Raw genomic sequence first — 18,572 nt, 5'->3', positions numbered from 1 at the left:
CCATGAGATATTATTCCACATAGCTTCCAGCGGGTTTTATATCTTAAAAGGCGCCTTATCATGAAAGAGATGTTCTTGATGTCATATAAGCAATCAAAGCCCTCGTCTTCTAACTAATGTGGGATAATAACCTCATCAAAACCCCCTAAACAAGGGGTTTGAATAGAGCACATGACTCATTTTTACAGACAACACCAACTAATGAGGTGTGTCTATATAAGTAGCATGGTAGGTTCACCATGAATTATTATCCCATATAGCTTCCAGTTAAGTTTTTTTCTTAAAAAGCGTCTCGCAATGAGAAAGGTGTTTGGGGTCATATAAGTAACTAAGGCTCTCTTCTCCTAATTAATGTGAGATAATGGTCTCATTAGAGCCCCTAAATAAGGGGCTTGGGTAAAGCACATGATTCGTCTTTATAGATGATGCCAACTAATCAAGTGTGTTCATATTTGCAGCATAGTAAGCTTACCATGAAGTATTGTTTTACATGGCTTCTAGTAGGTTTTGTCTTTTAAAAGATGCTTTGTAATGAAAAAGATGTTTCTAATATCACATAAACAATCAAGGCATTATGTGGTATAATGGTCTCATAAATAGTAAATGAAATGTTAGTCTCATCTTTCGCCATGATTATATATATATATGAGGGGAAAGGATTCAGCTGAACATACATGGGCAATAAGGCAAAGTTGGTTTAGCATTATAGGAAATTCCTTTTTTAAAAATTACGTTTGAAAATATGATTTTAATTATTTTTTATTAATAAATATATTAAAATAATATTTTTTTTATTTTTTAAAAAAATTATTTTTAATATTAACATAACAAAGTAATTTAAAAACACTAAAAAAATATTAATTTAAAATAAAAAAATAAAATAAAATTTTTTTAAATTTTTTAAAAAACACATTTAAAATAGAAAAATAAATATTATCTTAATTGAAATTTATAATTGTGAATGGATTGCGCTAGGACTTTTGAAATAAAACCCGACAGTAATCACTTTTAGCAAAAAAACAAAAAAAAATTCCTACGAGCCGGTCAAAGTTACTGGTCAGTATTTATACATAAAAGTATATTTTATTTGGTCTCTAAAATCTGTAATTATTTTTAATTGGGAATCTATACTTTGATTTTATTATTTGCTTTGATAAATTTCAATCAAAATTGATTCTAAATTTTCATTTTTGACAATTATATTTTTTTACAAAAAAATATAGACATTAATTTATTATGAAAATTTAATATAATAAATCAAATTTTAGTCAAAAAATATATTCAAAGTTTAAAATTCTCTTTACTGTACTTTCAAGACATGTCCATTTATTTCTATATGTAAGTAAACTTATTCTGAGAGACATGTAAAAATAAAATTTTTTTTATCAATCAAACATGTTATTTTTATTTTATTTTTATATAACAATATGAAATAAAATTAAAATAAATGACATAAAAATAAATAAGTCTTTATATATTTTTTTGTCAATGAAAGATTAACACACGTGATAAGATATTTAAGTTATCTTGTTATAAATACAAGATTCCATAAATAAAAATTAACTAATAAAGTAATATCATGTGGTATTGAAAAAAAATTGAAAAATCCTATAAATCTCTTTAAATAAAAGCTCCCACCTTAGTTAAAAAGAAAAGAAATTATTGGAGTTACAAAAAAATTTTCAATATAAATTCTTTTTGTAAAGTGTACCAAAAACTCTTAAACCTAATTCAAATTCATCTATGCTATTTGATCAAATTTAAATACCTTATAAAGTTTTTCCACAATATTTTGAAAATAAATTAAATATATTTTTTTAAAGCATCAAATTATTCTCTACAATACATGCCTAAATTCACGTTTCAATAAAGCATAAATATTAACTTGATTTCACAAATAAATCAAGTTATATATCAAATTCAAGAAAAAAATCATATGATTATTTATTTTCTTATAAGAATATTTTAAATAAAAATGATATACAATCATATATTTTATTAAATCAAATATTTATACAATTGTGATTGCTTAATTTAAGGCTTAAAAAATCGTGTCTACAGAATCAATTAAAGCCAAATCCTGGAATGGAACTCTTGAACTTCTGTAGAATGCATATTTCTATGGAAAGACAAACACCCTAATATATGAATTCAATCTCTCTTAAACTGCCTGTGCATTCAAGTTTGACCGTCAATAATCCATTTTTGTCGTTGTAAGTGAACTCTTCTTCTTTCATGTCCACCCTGCAAAAGGTTGGTTTAGTGTTGGAGTAGGCTCCAAATCGGCCGCCGCCTCGGCCATCGACTTTGATTGTGCAAGATGAAACATCGATAATGCAGTTTACAGCTTCGACTGCTCCTCCCGAGTTGTACATGTCAAGCAATCCTATCGGAGAAAACTGAAGATTCTGACCAAAAACCTGTTAACATGATAAATCAGCCTGGTTCTGAGTAGACTTTACAGGAAGATAACATAATGGTAAAGCAAGGAGGTTAATTTACTGACCTTAATTGGAGAGATGGTATATATCTCGTATTTTAGAGTGGTCAAGAACACCTCAAGAATTCCTTTCTTTGGCAGCATGGAAAGAGATCCTGCAACAGGAAATAATTTACCAGAAATTCTAGATAAGTTGGTTTTGGATGCAGAGTATCTGATAAGATAAAGAAAATGACGGATTGGAAAACTAACCCGAATTGAAAGCATAGACTGCACAATCTCCATTCCAATCTTCACCGGCAATATCGTCGAGAAATTCAACATCAATAGGACTCACATGACCTGAAAGGGATGAAGGCCCGGAAGGCGCAGCAGGTATTTCTTCAGCTTCTTGTTTCATCGGCCAACTTCCTGCTCCTTGGCAATTAAAAACACCGATGACCCCAGTTAACTTGTTCAAGTTCCATATCTTCAACAAACTACAAAAGAGTTGAAAGCACAAACTGATTAGTAAAAGGCCAGATAGATGTTTATTATTGACACACTTGGGATTGTAATCTGAGATAGCATGTTCACCTTTTCGCATCCATGACAGGATCTTCAAATAAGCAATCTCTTGTGGGACGGCCAGCATGTCTAGCTCTCAGGATAGACCCATCGGGCAACACGAGCTTCTTAAGGATTTTGAAGTCATGAATGCCTGGCTTGTCACTGTATTCATATGAAATAATAAAATATTTTTGCAATGAAAGGTATGTAAGAATAAGATAGATTTTTCCTGAAGAGATTCAAAAATCAAAAGAGAGACGGGTCTTAATCATTTTGCCTCACCTTACATATACTGCACATCCACCCAATGCTCTTGCAGCACCATGGAAGTCAGCAGTCTCATGTTTGCTCTGAAAACCAAGAATGAATATTACTTCTGTTTCTGTAATGTTAAGCTTCATTATTATTTCTCATAAAAAAAAAAGAAAAAAGAAAGTTTCCACTTCTATTGTAATTAATTGTTTGGATACCTATGCTTAATTTTTGTTAATATCAGGATACAAAAATTATGTCTATTTGTAATTTTTTTTTTAAATCTGTTCACTAGGTTTCAACTGCAGACAGTTTCTGTAATACAAAGCTTTTCATTAATGCAACTCATGAAAATTTTGATAATTATACCAGGTTCCATGCACGATGCAGAATATTCAACTACATGTTTATTAGATATCATTCTCGGAATATGCAAGATATCTTACATGGAACATGTCCCAGTCTGGAACAACAATCTCCCCAAGAAGAAAGCTGTTGAAAGCTACAGACGCAATGTGCAAGGTCTGAAATGTTGGCTGTCTTGGCATGAAATCCTCTGATGCTCTTGCAATTGCACTTGTCTTCGAACTGTCAACAAATATTCACTCTAATCAGAATTACAAGACAGTTCTGTATATAACTTAGCGTTGCATATTTTAAGATTGAAAAGGCAGGAAAGATGAAAACCTGTAGATTGAGTCAGAGTTGTGACTCATGCAACAAATTAGATTATTTTCTTTGAAGTTTCTTGAAATAGATTTCTCAAGTGCTTCCTGATACTGTCTAGTCAACAACACTCGACCTCCACATCCAGAACCTAAAGTTTCAATCAGATTCTGGACGTCCACCTTGACTCCATCTACACCATTGCTTGCCAGATAGCTATGAAGATCATTGTAGAAATCAAATATCTTACTGGGATCAATGACTCCAACTCCATATTTCTCCAAGCTGTCCATTGCAATGTCTCTCATGTTCCCCACATTACCAGGTGACTGAATTGGATATACAAGTTTTGGGTTGTACTTTTTCATTGAATCAGATGATGGAAGAACCCCTCCCCAATAACCAGCTAAAGCGTGCCACACATAAACAAATCTGCATTTATCAAGATTTTCTCTATGGTTAACTATACAATTACAATAACAATAGAAGAATCTCTATGGGAAAAAAAAAATTTGAAATTCAACATCCAGATTGGGAGGAATGGTTACTTTAATCCATATTTCTCTTTGATGGTATCAATAAATTCATGCAAATTGGTGCAGTCTTCATCTGGACCTGAACTTTTGAATTTTCTATTTTCTTTGATATCTGCCAATCTAGTAGCAAACCTGTGTAGGCAGGAAGAAGTGAAAATGCTTATTTACCATTTCAGGTTAAAACAGGAGGAATACTTGTCAGATTGAAGATTAAACTTACTGTGTCCCTTCGATAAGAGGTTCACCTTCCTTGCAAAATTCATTCACTGTGTCTTGCCATCCATCATCAATAATAAGAAACTTTGGTGAACACCCACCCTCTAAGAAACTGTTAGAAAACATGGAGCAAATAAACAACATTAATAAAATTCCATCAGATAAATAAATCGGTTTCTTCCCACATACAGAGGGCTCTCTACTTTCTTATTGTACCTTTGAAGGCCCTCTTTGATTCCTTGTGGATTTACTTGAGTGTAAAAAGCATCCCAAGTACACCAGCCAAACCAGTCTAAATGTGCAGGAATCTGCCATAAAACCAGTCATTTGAAATGAGATTTTACTGTCATCCGTCTACATTTTAAAAAAATACTAAACATTATACCTTCTTGTTCTCAATGTGGCAAAATGTCCCCTTGTGTTGCTCCAGTATCCTGTATGATTCATCAAGGTACATACAAAAGGAATGACATATGCTAATTAAGAAGAAATTCATTAAGTAAAAGATCATAAATTTATGTTGATGAGAAACATACTTGACGGAATTCTTAATAAGCTCAAAAGGGTTCTCCCCTGAGTTTACAAATACTGCTTCAAGTGCTTGTGAGGTTTGGACATTAGCATCTCCTAAGAAATCATATCAAAGAACCGAAAACATATCACAAGCAAACACAAGACATATGAAATTGAATCGATACTAAAATAAAGCCTTTAATTGAATTATATAGAAATCAGTGAAGGCAAAATAATCTCAAACTAACCGCTTTCAACGCAGAAGTGGAGCTCATTTGCCGAAGTTCCTTGCAAACTAGATCGAAATAGTCCATCCAAGACAGGCAAGAAAAGAATGTAGAAAGTATTATCAGTTGATGTTTCAGAAGAATTCACCTCATCATTCAGGGCAGATTCCTCTGTTGCTTCCAACAAAAGCATTTGAGTTTCCATGGGAATTTCACTACCGGATTTCCCAACACGAGGTATCATCCACCAGATTTTGACCCTAAAAAGGCACAAGAACCTGTACTTCCTGTAATGACCAAATACATCACAATGAAACGACTAGTGACACGGTGCAAACAAAATCAAGATGAGGGATTATTAGTTCTTGATGTAAAATTCTCAAGTTTGCATTTTCTTTTTCAAATAGAATGTGAAGGCAGATAAAGTAAAACGAAACCAATATCATTAAAGCAAAAATTTCAATAGGTACAGAAACTTACTCAAGAACTCCAAGGCTAAACACATGGCGAGAACTTGGAGATGGAGATGTAGCACCAAAGAAAGCAGAGCCATTGCTTGCCGGAGAAACAAGAATGTTTTGCGGAACTCTGGTCAGAACCACCTTGCCTCTCACCATGAGGCAGCCATCTTTGATGATAGGCGTGGCTTTGATTGTCATTTTAGTCGAAACAAAACTGCAATTAGTACTATGCCTCTTAAAAAAAGCAGGTACAAGCTTTTGTCCGAGGGAAGTTATAAGACCAATTTTGAAGACAAATAAAGCTCGTTGAGGACAAGTGGAGAATGAAAGAATGCGAACAGATTTTGATGGAAGAAAAACAATGTGTTGACGAGTTCACCAAACAAGGCAGCTATTTATACTTGTATTTTTCCGGCTGCTGGGTTTTTTCTTTAGGGGAAACATCCTGCTTTTATATATATATATATATATATATATGGTTGTGAGGAGTCATACTCCACCGTAAATATTCTCTTCATTGAAAACATGCAAACATTTAATTTAATTGTATGTTACTAAGGGTGGTAAATACTTTTTTTCAAAGTAATTTTTATTTAAAATTTATTCTCAATATTAATATATTAAAATAATAAAAATATAATTTAAAACTAAAATAATTCTAAAAATTTTCCGTTCAATCCACAATCTCAAACACTGCTGAAACGTTGAGTCATTAATCTCAGGTAACAAAAGAGGGAAAAAAAGAAAGAAGAAGATAAGTCTTGTCATTATCTTCATCTACCATTAAAATAACTGATCCTCAAAGATCTCGACTTTTCTTATGATTACTGTTACGAACAAAAAAAACAGAATGTTAGTCGACAAGATTGGAGATCAGATCAGAGAATGGAACTTTCGGTTCACTGAGTTATTGTTTCTGGAACCTCTTTATCCTCGTCAGCAAAATGATCTTGCATTTACTGTCTTGTATTTGACTTGAGAATTTCCTGCTTCTCTTTTCAAGTTGAGAACTATTTAATAAAGATTAGGAACTATTTAATAAACTAGGGCAGATCTTAATGCGCGGAGCTCAAAGCTAAAGAACAAGATAGGTTAAGACTAGAGAGTCCAGCTGACGTGCTAGTGAGCTGGATAATAGTCATAGCTTGATTTTGACTCGGTACTTGATGATGGAAACGGGTGGCCATACCAGCTGGGCTATTCTGATGACAAGATTCCATATTTTTGTGATGACTTCAAGTCATTGGTTATTTCACTTTTGTATAAGATGGTATAAGAAAAATTTATAGAAGAAAAAGAATATAAAATATGGAAGGAAAATCTGGGGGAGGTCGTTCCTAATTAATTAAAAAGTAGTGGAATTGCAAATATCTAGACTTGATGTGGATTTTTTAAGCAACCTTAAAGAAATAGATAATAATTAGAAAAATTAAAAATTAAGTTTGATAAAATTTTGACTCCAATATAACTCTATAAGTAAAAGCCAAATTGTATTGAAAAAAAACTTGGATTTATAGATAACCTTATATCTAAAAACCCTAAGTATATAAATAACACTACGAAACCAGTTAATCTCTGATAAGTCCGTGTATAATATTTGTCTTTGCAAATAAATGTTGTTTTGCTACAAACAAATAAAAGAAAAACTCATGATTATTCTCCAACTTGCTGTTAGAATTTGCAGCTAAAAAAACATAGTATAGTCTCCTCTAACTTATTATAATGGGATTTTTTGGGTTGCAAGTTAATAGGTCTAAACTGGTAATTAACTAACATCGGTTCAATAATGAAATAAACCCTAAACAATGTTTAATGGGCTCAAAACAAACCCAAATTAAAAAATAATTATTCAAAAATAAATAAATAATATAGGATAATAAAAATAAAATCTTCATGTCAAAATCAATTCCTCCATTTAGCTCGAATCTCCAATTTTCACATATTTGTTTTTTAGATTATTAGTCCTAACTTCAAACACTTTGTTCTTTTTCGTATAGATGAATTATTGGTCTACAATATATGGTTAGAAAGCTTTAGATGTTTAGTCTCTAGAACAACTTGAATTACAACAAAATTCCAAATGTAGCTCTAGATATGACACATATATCATACAAAGATCTAGTATAAGTGTAAAACATATTTGACAAGATTTATCCAGTAACCTTGATCCTATGAAATAATATATTCCCGAACTCTATTTGACTTGAAAGTTTATCGAAGTACATACATGTGTCTAGTATTTCACTATGATATTTTAGCTCATTCTAATATACGGTTTAAGACATTTATCTGGTCTCGCAAAACTAATCAATAGACATTTTAAGGTCAATTTAAGACCTGACTTGATTCGTATCGTCCCTTCTTTTTTAAAAAGATTTAACCTTGAATCTATATCATGGAAAACATCTTATAAGGTGAAAAAATCAGTACAAAACTAAAGAATAACATCATCATCAAAACCAAAAAGAACCTTATTAGCAAAGAAGGTCTCTTTGACATACAAGCTCTTCTTTTTAACAATCTTCTTATCTTCAATTTCAGTTGCTCCTTGTATATTTAATTAGGTGTCAAAGATAAAAGAGTTATAGGTCTTCCATTCATTTCAAACGAATACCTATTTATCACTACATCATGCATAAGAATGGTACCCTCTTGTTTAAGTTGTTTCTCTACCTTCACGGCCATATGCACAATCTCCTTCAATTCCGTATAATGATGCAAATCCACAATATAAGTTATATCATAATCAAGGCCATTAATGAATCTAATCATAGTAGCCTCCATATCCTCCTCAACATTAGCTCGAATCATAGAAAGTTCTATTTCTTTGAAGTATTTATCAACACTTTTTGTACCTTAACTCAAACTCCGCAATCTTTGATGCAATTCTTTATAATAGTGGCTAGGCACAAATCTCCTTCTCGTAAGGGATTTCATCTAATCCCAAGTATCAATTTGTCTCTTATAATTCCTCATGTAGTTTGTTATTAATTAACCCCCCCAACACACAATAGCATAGTTAGTAAAACCAATCACAATAATCTTGAGTTTCTTGGGCTCCGAATAAATATGACATTTAAAAACCCACTTTACCTTCTTCTCCTATTCTAAATCAACTTTTAGATCATTATTCCTTTGAAAAGTCAATATCAGCTTAATTATACACAAACCTCTACCTAACTCACCTAACTTAGTATTATGGTCCCGATACCTATAATTACCTCTCTGTCCAAAATCATCACCATATCATTCCCCTACTTGTTGACAATTATGCTGCTTTTGAAAACATTCCCCATGTCCCACGGAAACATATTCAAAATCAACATCACTCACGTCCATATTATTAGTCATAAACTCATTAACATTAGTGTTGACTCGCCTAACAGTCCCCTTAACATTAAATTATCTTCGCTCAGGCCTAATTCAAACCATACCATGATTATTAACATGTTGCCTCTCCAATCTATCCAACGTATCTTCAAATTTATTGGTCATCCGATCCATCCACTGATTCATAATGCATAACTAAGTTAAAATTCCATTGTCTCCTCTTTGTGGCGCCAAGTTGTTGCTTACTTCCGACATCTTTAATTCTTTAAATTGGTTATTTGATAAGAAATATATATTCCTCATCCACTTCTTTACGTGTTTACACTATCTTTGTGTTTCACTCAAATATAGTTTTTTCACTCAAATATGTTCGCGACACCTATTTTCTTATATCTCATCTTTCTTCAACTCTTGTAGAATTAATTTTTAGAGCCCAACTCTAATATATAAATTGGTGAAAGGCCTTGAGGCTTAACTTGGAGAATAGTGCTATTGCATTAGAAAGGCTTTAGAACCTTTCCTTGGAGATTGTGGGGCTATTGCCTTAGAAAGATCACATACCTATCTCTTGGGGAGTAGTGGGGCTATTTTCCCAGGAAGATTACATACCCATTCTTTGGAGTCCTTAAGCATTAGACAAAGAATATGAAAACATAATTATTTTGAATAAAACATTCATAGATTAGAAACTTACATTATTATTTAGTATGATACAATATTAAAAGGATTAAAATGCTAAAAGTGGGAGAGATTATTTCCTTACATATCTTATAGATGATAAGTGTTCGCTTTAACTATTCTTATGATTTTAAAATAATCATCCTATTTCGACCGGGCTCTTCCTTGGTTTACTCATGATTGGAGTCCTTTTTCAAGACTTAGTAGAGATAGTCTTTAACTATCAATCTATCAATTTATTTTTTTCAAAACATAACATTCTTCTGTGTCGTATTCTTTATCACTGTTGAACAAACAATATTTCTTGAAAGTGCGAGTACTGAATGATGATCTCATGGGATGAGGGTATTGAATCTTCTTTGCAGTAAACTCTTTCATTAATCAGTATACTGGTTCAACATCATATATATATATATTTCTCTCTCTGGCTTTGGGTTTGCAATCACAACTTCTGCAGTCCGATTGATTGTCGATAATATTCACCAATACAGCTTCTTTGCAGATACATAATATGTTGCAAACATGCATCAACCTCTTTATCTGAATGATGTTCTTGACATGTTGCCATCCGTTGTAATTAACTACTTGTTGATTTAAAAGAAAAATCACGAGAAAACAACACTTGCCTACTGCATATATACGATGTGTTTGAATTGAAAGATCATAAAAAATGCTCGTTTTTTGAAAGTTTACTCGCACCTTTTTTTTCCATCGAATTCAACATGTTTCTATAATTGAGGCGATGAATAATTTCTTGGATTTTTTTATTACAAAGAAAAGATTTGAGCTCGAAATATCTATTGATTAATGTCAATAAAGATACATTGACCATAATTGTTTATTTTAAAGATGTATTTTTCTCATAATCTAATCAAATTATGTAAAAATCTGATCCAACTGATCGTGATGTTGATATCGAATATTGGATGAAGTAAAATTGATCTCTCTAAATGAAATAAAATACCTCCATTCACAAATAAAATAAAATATAAACCAACAAACTATAGTTTATTCAAACACATTATACACAAGCAAATTTGATTGCATAGAAGACTCTTCATGCAATTTTTCCAAGAGGATATCTTGGAGGCAAGCCATTAAGGCCGGGAGCTACAAAACGTCTCTCACCACATTTGAAAGGTGCGCGGTTGACCTGCATAACTAGAAAATTTCCACCAAAAAGGTCGTTAATATGAGCCTGGCCATTCTTCAGCCTCTTCCATGCCTTGAGCCAGGAAACTTTAACCCTAGAGAATGACCTAGCTCTTTTCCTCAAGAACCTTCTCAAGCCCGGAACTCGAAGCTTCAGACGCTTCGTAATGGTGAACTTTTTAAGCCTGGGAAAGTTCCTTACCCTCCTCAAAGCTCTCTCCTCCTCAGCTTCCTCATCGAACCAACCTTCGTGCCTAAGTCTGTAATAATAAGAATATTTTCTCACAGATGACATGTCAAAGAGAGATGTGAGTAATGATACTTGAAGAGAACCCAGAAGAGTTTTTGAAGGAAATCAGAGTACTGTGGTGTTTTACTTCACATTATCTAAAGGGACAGATCGGTTGTTGCCAGTCTTGTTATTTCGCTTTAAAATGAAAGCGACAAGAGATAGAAAGTCGTTGAGTGTATTCAAGGCATCAAGAAGCTGGTGAGACTGGGACATGCTAATTAATTTTTTTTATTAGTAAGGAAGAGATTTTAACCTGAGATTTTTCGGAGAGATCTACGGAAGTGTCGGTAGATGTTGAATAATTTATCAAGAAGAAAAGATGGTGTTGTTACCGACAATAAAAATAGCAAATTAAAGTCATTTTCTTCAAGCTATGATTGCATCAGAACTTAATTGCTCTGATCAAGTCCTTTAAAGCAATTAATTATTATTAGATTAATCCCACGGCTCCTCCAATCTAACATTTTTCAAGAATTTTTTCAAATCAACTCAACCCTGATTGAATAAAAGCAATTCTTAAAAAATAAAAGTAAGAGAATGCGTTTCGTGGATGTTGAAGTAATAATGTATATATTATTGAGTGCCACGGTATGATAGAGAGATAAAAAAAAGAACCAAAGACGAGGTGAGTTTGCAAATCAACACATCAATTTCCCCTCATCATCACTGATTTCCCACCTGGGATGTCATTTGGCCTCAGTGAAACAAATAGTTTCGGATAAAGAGGGTAAAACAACCTTGACTAAGGAAAGATGTAGGTAGGACATGATAATGTTTGAGCTGGCATGAAAAAAAGTTCATAGGGTAAGTATGGATAGGAGGTGGGTGATTTGAAGGAGAAGATGAAATGGATGAGCTAGTGTCTGTGAAAATGTTAAGACCTGGAGATGGATAAATGATGAGAGACTGTGTTGGAGTTGAAGAAGATGAACTAGATGGAGGGGCAGACAAGGGACCGATGATGGAGTAGTGCAAGGAGTTCTATAATCGAGAGACAAAGTAGAAGGAGGTGAGGTAAAGGACGACACCATGAGATGAGGTAATGGGGTAAACATGAGAATTCTAATCCATGGATAATCAACGACAAGAGGATAGGAAGGCAAAGGTTTTAGTGATGGAGAGGAAACTAATGAAGTCTCATGGAACTTACAATGATGAACGGCATGCATATGACGAGTTGAAATATTTATGCAACAACATTCTAGTTGATCCAGACTATAACCAAGGAAGATAGACAGGGCAAGGTGAAAATAAAGTTTATGTTTGTTATATTTATGTAGAAATGGAAAGCATAAGAAACAAAAAAAAAAAAAAATTGAAATGCATTGTGAGGTTATCATTTGAGAAGTTTCAAAAAATAAGATTGTTGTTGAAGAATTAATGTAAGCATTTGGTTGATGAGAAAAAAAAAAAATCAGTTTTGAAGATATAAGACCAAATGTTTGTGGGAGAAACATATCCGAGTAAGGTGAGACCGATTTCAACAATATTATAGTGATAGCATTCCATAGCCCTATTTCATAATTAATAATTTGTCCATATGGCAGAAAATAGCATATAAATAGTCAAAACAAAGAAACTCTAACAAAAACCAATAAATAGGTTTATGGCCTGCTATATAAAACATGTAATAAAACAATATAAATTAAGCCTAATAATAATAGGTTTGGCTGTACTCCATCTACAATCAAGCACGGGTGTGAACTATATTTCCAGTCCGGTGTCCCCGCCACCTTAATCAGGGTAAACTTAAATTCAAACAACAATACTACATAATCAAGGCTGCCAGCTATGGATCCCGGCTTCCCATAGCTGATCAAACTATATATAGTTAAAAGGCAATGAACAGCCAGAACTGCTTTATTTACAAGGCTAAAGATCGTGTAAACAACCTTCCATCTGATCTGTTATGCACATCCACACCAAGTACTAATCCATAGACATAGCATAGCATGGAGTTGCAGTGGTGACAATAGAGAAATACAATATTTTGGGACAAGCACTCACTCGGTTGTTTTTCTTTAATGCAAGCAGATGCCATTTAGTAGAGCCTTATTCTGGTGTGGATGGTGCTTCGACAGATGGGGCATAACTGGAGATCTTGACCACAGTCACAGCATGTCTGCAATTAAATAAAGCTTAACATAAGATGCATTCCCATTTATATGCTAGGGATAGAGAATTGCGTGTGTGCGTGTGTGTGTAGAGAGAGAGAGAAAGAGAGTTATATTTACCTGATGTCCACAACTAAAGGTCATATCCTTAGGGTCGGTGAGGCAAATGGGACAAAGCTGTTAATGAAAATAAGAAGTTTAAATTCATTTCATTCACTTCGGATCTAACATCATAACCTTGTTCTATAAGAGTAAATGCACTAGCAAGACTATTATGAAGAAGCACAATGTGAAACAGAAGGAGTCTTTAAATATTAATTCAATAGCATATAGGTATGAATACGTGAAGTACATGATTATCAGAAGCAGAACTTCCAGGAAATGCTGTGCCATCATGTCTGTCAGAAGAAGGCGCGCTTGGATGAGTGCTGCTTGAACGAGCAGGTTCTGGGTTTCTGAATGAATCTGCACCAGCACCATACTGGGAAGGGGGGAGAGGAACCCCATCAATGCCCTTCCTGAATGAATCTGCACCAGCACCATACTGGGGAGGGGGAAGAGGAACCCTGTCGATGCCCTTCCCTCTAGAAGCACTGATAAAGAAAGGAAATGAAAAAACAATTTGCATTCAGCACTTCCAGGGCAGTAAAAACCTGTGTGTAGTGTAGAGAAGTCAAAAGTTACCCCAAAATATTAAGCTCTAGTGTTGCTTTATACTGAGAAGGTATTTCCATCAAAGCAGAAAGAGAAAACTCTGCTTCTTTTCTGGATCGGTCCATGTTCTTTGACATTATTTTTGTAAAATTCACAAACTACAAAAGGTAGCATTTCCCAGTTTAGCACTGACCAAGAACAAGTTAGGAACTACAGAACTTGAAAATAAAAGTGAAGATAAAAAATTCTTGCCTGGAAATTGTCAAATGCCCGGGCAGGGATGTTATCATCAAATTCCTTCATCATGTCCCATGGTCCATCTCCAACCCCAACTAATATAATGGACAGGGGGTACTCGCTGCAAACTAACAAAGACATCAAAAGGATTTTCGGGGAAGAAAAGGCTACTTATGTAACAAGGCTACACATCTTACCTAGCTTTCACAATTGCTTCAACAGTTCCCTTTTCCTGCGGGCTTAGTTGGCCATGCTCAGTGTCAACACTTCTTGTCACCTGTGGCAACCCATAGTTCATACAATCAATCTTAAATAAATGAGATAAAAGCGAGCATGTGTGAAGTTAGGACAGCATATTTTGTTGCAGCATGTGATAGGTATTGTGTGGAAGAAATTTTAAGCAGTGCTATTGAAAATTTTAGTTTTTCGTTGTACAAGCTCCAAAGCTAGTAATAATAAGTGATCTCACTTGCTTTCTGATTATTATTTATTTTTATTTTTTTGAAATACTAACCACTTTGATTAATCAGGAACTCAGCTGAGTTGCTTAGTTCATTAGAAAGTTAGGTAAGCCCAGCAATGTACCCTGAGGTGCTGCCTGATGTGCTAAACAGCTAAAATCACCAAACAAAATAACCAGAAATCAAATAAAAAAGAAACTCTATCAATGCCAATGAAACATTGGTCCGGTGATCAAGGACTTAAAGCTGAGACTTCACAGTTAGAGTACCATTTCAAATCATCCCCACTGCAAAATATTCAACAGACAAAAATAAAAATAATAACAAAAAGAAAATCCTACCATACTTCTGTTGATCACATTCCCCTAAGCATAACTTATTTCAGTATATTTAATCAGCAGCAAGATTGCTCAGTTACAAAAACATTAAAAAATTCAAATGCAGCTTTCTCACCTGAAACTAAGTTATTTAACGAAAGTTAAAGGCCAGCATCAAAGTTATAATTATGCTGGTACAAAATAGTATCGTTTCTAATTATTTCAAATGCCACAGAAGGTTTAAAAATGTCATGTGTCCAATTGGGCTAGAAAGGTGAAAAATTCATCAGTTGCAACTTTTTGCTGGTAACTCATTACATTCTATGAAATATCAAACACAACCACAAAGTACCTGCCCATCAGCTATTATAAGTAAAACATGGTACTGGCCGCCACTTTGCTCAACTATTGTAATAGCCATTTCAATGATAGGGGCAAAAGATGTTGGTCCTATCACAATACAAAAAATATTATAAAAGTCAGTAAGCAGGAAAGCAACCAAGAAAGAAGCTAAAGAAAGGGATTCGATTTGCAACCTGCAAGTCGTAGCTGGGGGGCCAATTCTCTATATCGTGTCAAAACTTCTGCAAATCCATTACAAAACCTCTCATCCGGAAAAAAACTGAAAACTTCTTGATCATGCGTTGATGCTGATAGTTTATACAATTACATTTATAAGTTATCATGAGGATTAAATATTTTAGCAGTCAATGCAACACTTGTTCCGAGAAATACCATCTCCAAATCCAAAACAGGGAATTAAGTTATCCTCATCAAAGGAAGATAATGTTTTTCCAATGATAGATATTGCTTGCTCATAGGGATTTTGCTCATCTCCAATGTGATGCAGGCTTCTCCTGTTGAATGACCTTGCACCTGATATTTAAAAAGGTTAACAAATTAAGGCAACTTGGAAAAAGGAAAAGAAAAAAAAGCTTGAATATGCACTATTAAGTCAAACCTGTCCACTCATTGCTTTTTGTGAAATCAATACCGACAATAAGATTTGAAGACTCCAAGCCAGCACGTACCAGGGCATCAGTAACCTGTGAATACGTTGATTTTAGCACAACATCACACTCTTTGTTGCAACAAGATGTTATCACAATCAACATTACCAAATTCATTACCCAGACATTAAATTATTTTCTTAAGAGATCAATATCTTGGTTTCATTAGAGTAATTCACCCTTGTCCCTGAGAATGGTTAAAGCATTAAAAACAAGCTTCAAAATTCAAGCTGGTATAAAAATTTTATTCCATGCGAAGCAAATCTATAACACATTCTCAAAGATAGCATCCCCCACACTTTGCAACAAAGATCAGCTACATTTAATTAGTTCCTCCACAATTGTACTGTGGTTATGCTGATATACAGAGAAATTTGAAGGCATATCTCACCTGCTCCAGGCTATTATAAAAATCTATAACACATTCTCAAAGATAGCATCTCCCACACTTTGCATCAAAGATCAGCTACATTTTATTAGTTCCTCCACAACTGTAATGTGGTTATGCTGATATACAGAGAAAATAAAAAGCATAACTCACCTGCTCCAGGCTATTATAATTATCATCTATCCTTGAATACTTTCTCTCCAATCTCCTAGAAGTTGGTGCTCGATCACCATAGCTCTGAGGTGGAGGTGCATAGTGCTGGTATGCCGTATGTTCTTGGCTTGGTTGAGCATATGGTGACTGGGGATAGCTGTTATGACTCCATGAATGTGAACTAGAAGGATAGCGTGATCTTGTACGTGTGGAGAGTATCCCTCCCATTAAAGCTGCAAACTATCAATTCTCTGCGATTCCAACGAATTCAAAAACAATTCACTCTCCCAAATAGATGAAATGGAAAAATAACCATCATCATGCGAACTAAGTCTTTCTAAGAATTGTTTTTGGTAAACCTTTCTTTATGGTTGATAAGATACTTCTCTAGATATTCAAGCGAAAAGTGGCACTCTTTAAAGCCTCAATGATAAATACTACCACAAATTCTATGAAACAACCTGGGAAAAGATAGAGTAGTAAAGCTGGATAAACTCCTAATTAAAGGGAAAGATTCCTTGTCGGCCCCCTCAACTACATTGTTTAAAAACAAAATATTGTGTGAGGAAGAAAATGTTGATAATAGCCATAGGGCAAGAAAGTTCAAGGAAAGCAAGTAGTTCATGAAATTGAAAACGATAAAAATCAGACATGCCAAAAACACAGGTCAATTCTTTCCATTTAAAAGTTTTCTTATCTGGTATTGATGTGGGACCTGAAAAGGAAACCGCAAGTTGCTGCCTAATGTAAAACCATTTAGTCAAGACTCAAGACATTCTATGGCTCAAGAGTGTCATCCAAACTCTTCAAAAAGACAATTATACAACCTGTTTTTCATTATTGAAGCGCTACTTTTTCCACATATATCTAATATCTAGACTTTTCTCATTGGTCAAACACGGTTACAAATTTGAAACTGGAAACATCAACATACTTTTCTAGTACTCCTTCAGAATTCACACCAGTGACCATACAAATTTACAGTCACAATCTACATTCAGTATTCAAGAAAAACTCGTTTTTTCCAAATTCCAGATCAACCCATTTTTGTTTTAGCATGGTTCAAGAAAAGAAACAAGATTCTTTATACTAGAAGAATTAAATAAAAAAAGATACCTTAACAAGAGTTGAGGTTCCTCCGCATTTCCACAAAGGGTGAGAGTGATATCAGTGGGCGGAGAAGTCCACAAAGATAGATAGCAAAGTGGAAATGGTAGTAGGGTTAAAGTTGAGCTGAAGAAAAGAAAGTAAAGTGGATGTTTTTGTTGTTTACTGCATCGCATTGAGAGCTGCTTCTTGGAAGTTTCCTTTCCTTGTACAAATTGTTCCTTGTACGCCCCAACTACCCCTTCCATTTTTCTCTGTATTCCTATTCCAATCTTGGTGTCACGCTTGTGGATAAAATTTTAAGTTAAATTTTTTGACACTGTAAAAAAGATTAATTAAGAAATAGAAAATTGATGGTTCTATTTAATAAAATAAATTATAAAAAGAATTTTAATATCAGCTAAAAACTAAAACAAAAACTAAGAAACAAATAATATATGTATAAATTGACGAACACCCTCTGGATTTCTGATCAGCTCTGTCGTTGTCCAAACAAGAGTGGCCGATGCAGTATCTGTTCCGGCAAGGAACACTGTGGCTTTCATCTTCAAGGCTTTTATTGACTTTGAAAAGTGAACAAAAGACTCGAGAAAAATCACAGAGAAAATAAACCTATGAAAGATCATTTACAGTTAATTACATATTTGAAATATAATTTATCATTAATTTCAATGATAACCTTCATGTATTTAAGAATTATCATTAAATTAACTTTTTATTTTCTTAAAATAAAATCACAATTTTTTTTTTTAAAAAAATGTACAACCTTTCTCATTTGAAAAATATTTTATAATTATAATATATTTTTATATTACTATT

General features: G+C 33.6%; 2 protein-coding genes across 3 annotated transcripts; both read right to left on the bottom strand.

The window, feature by feature from the left end:
• Window positions 1–1,963: 1,963 nt before the first annotated feature.
• Window positions 1,964–6,294, bottom strand: LOC118057581 (probable galactinol--sucrose galactosyltransferase 2). Its single transcript, XM_035070211.2, has 14 exons — window positions 5,880–6,294; window positions 5,421–5,686; window positions 5,196–5,286; window positions 5,045–5,093; window positions 4,876–4,967; window positions 4,664–4,771; window positions 4,456–4,575; window positions 3,929–4,339; window positions 3,688–3,829; window positions 3,272–3,339; window positions 3,017–3,151; window positions 2,693–2,919; window positions 2,507–2,595; window positions 1,964–2,420 (listed from the first exon to the last, which is right to left on the bottom strand). Exons 1-14 carry the CDS (start codon window positions 6,056–6,058, stop codon window positions 2,139–2,141), a joined length of 2,259 nt encoding a protein of 752 aa, XP_034926102.1. The 5' UTR covers window positions 6,059–6,294; the 3' UTR covers window positions 1,964–2,138.
• Window positions 6,295–12,894: 6,600 nt separating this feature from the next.
• On the bottom strand, window positions 12,895–17,963 carry LOC118057412 (E3 ubiquitin-protein ligase RGLG2). 2 transcript variants are annotated; one of them, XM_035069974.2, is made up of 12 exons: window positions 17,763–17,963; window positions 16,647–16,897; window positions 16,057–16,141; window positions 15,831–15,971; window positions 15,632–15,745; window positions 15,448–15,545; window positions 14,515–14,594; window positions 14,333–14,438; window positions 14,111–14,238; window positions 13,779–14,019; window positions 13,547–13,603; window positions 12,895–13,434 (listed from the first exon to the last, which is right to left on the bottom strand). In XM_035069974.2, the coding sequence occupies exons 2-12, from the start codon at window positions 16,872–16,874 to the stop codon at window positions 13,354–13,356; spliced, it is 1,359 nt and encodes a 452-aa protein (XP_034925865.1). In that variant the 5' UTR covers window positions 16,875–16,897; window positions 17,763–17,963; the 3' UTR covers window positions 12,895–13,353. The 2 variants fall into 2 exon arrangements, with proteins under 2 accessions (XP_034925865.1, XP_034925864.1); XM_035069973.2 differs by lacking the exon at window positions 17,763–17,963 and having other exon boundaries at window positions 16,647–17,221.
• Window positions 17,964–18,572: the final 609 nt, after the last annotated feature.

This window comes from Populus alba, chromosome 15 (genome assembly GCF_005239225.2).
Source record: "Populus alba chromosome 15, ASM523922v2, whole genome shotgun sequence".
Classification (NCBI taxonomy): Eukaryota; Viridiplantae; Streptophyta; class Magnoliopsida; order Malpighiales; family Salicaceae; genus Populus; species Populus alba.
This window is presented reverse-complemented; position numbering and strand designations above follow the sequence as displayed.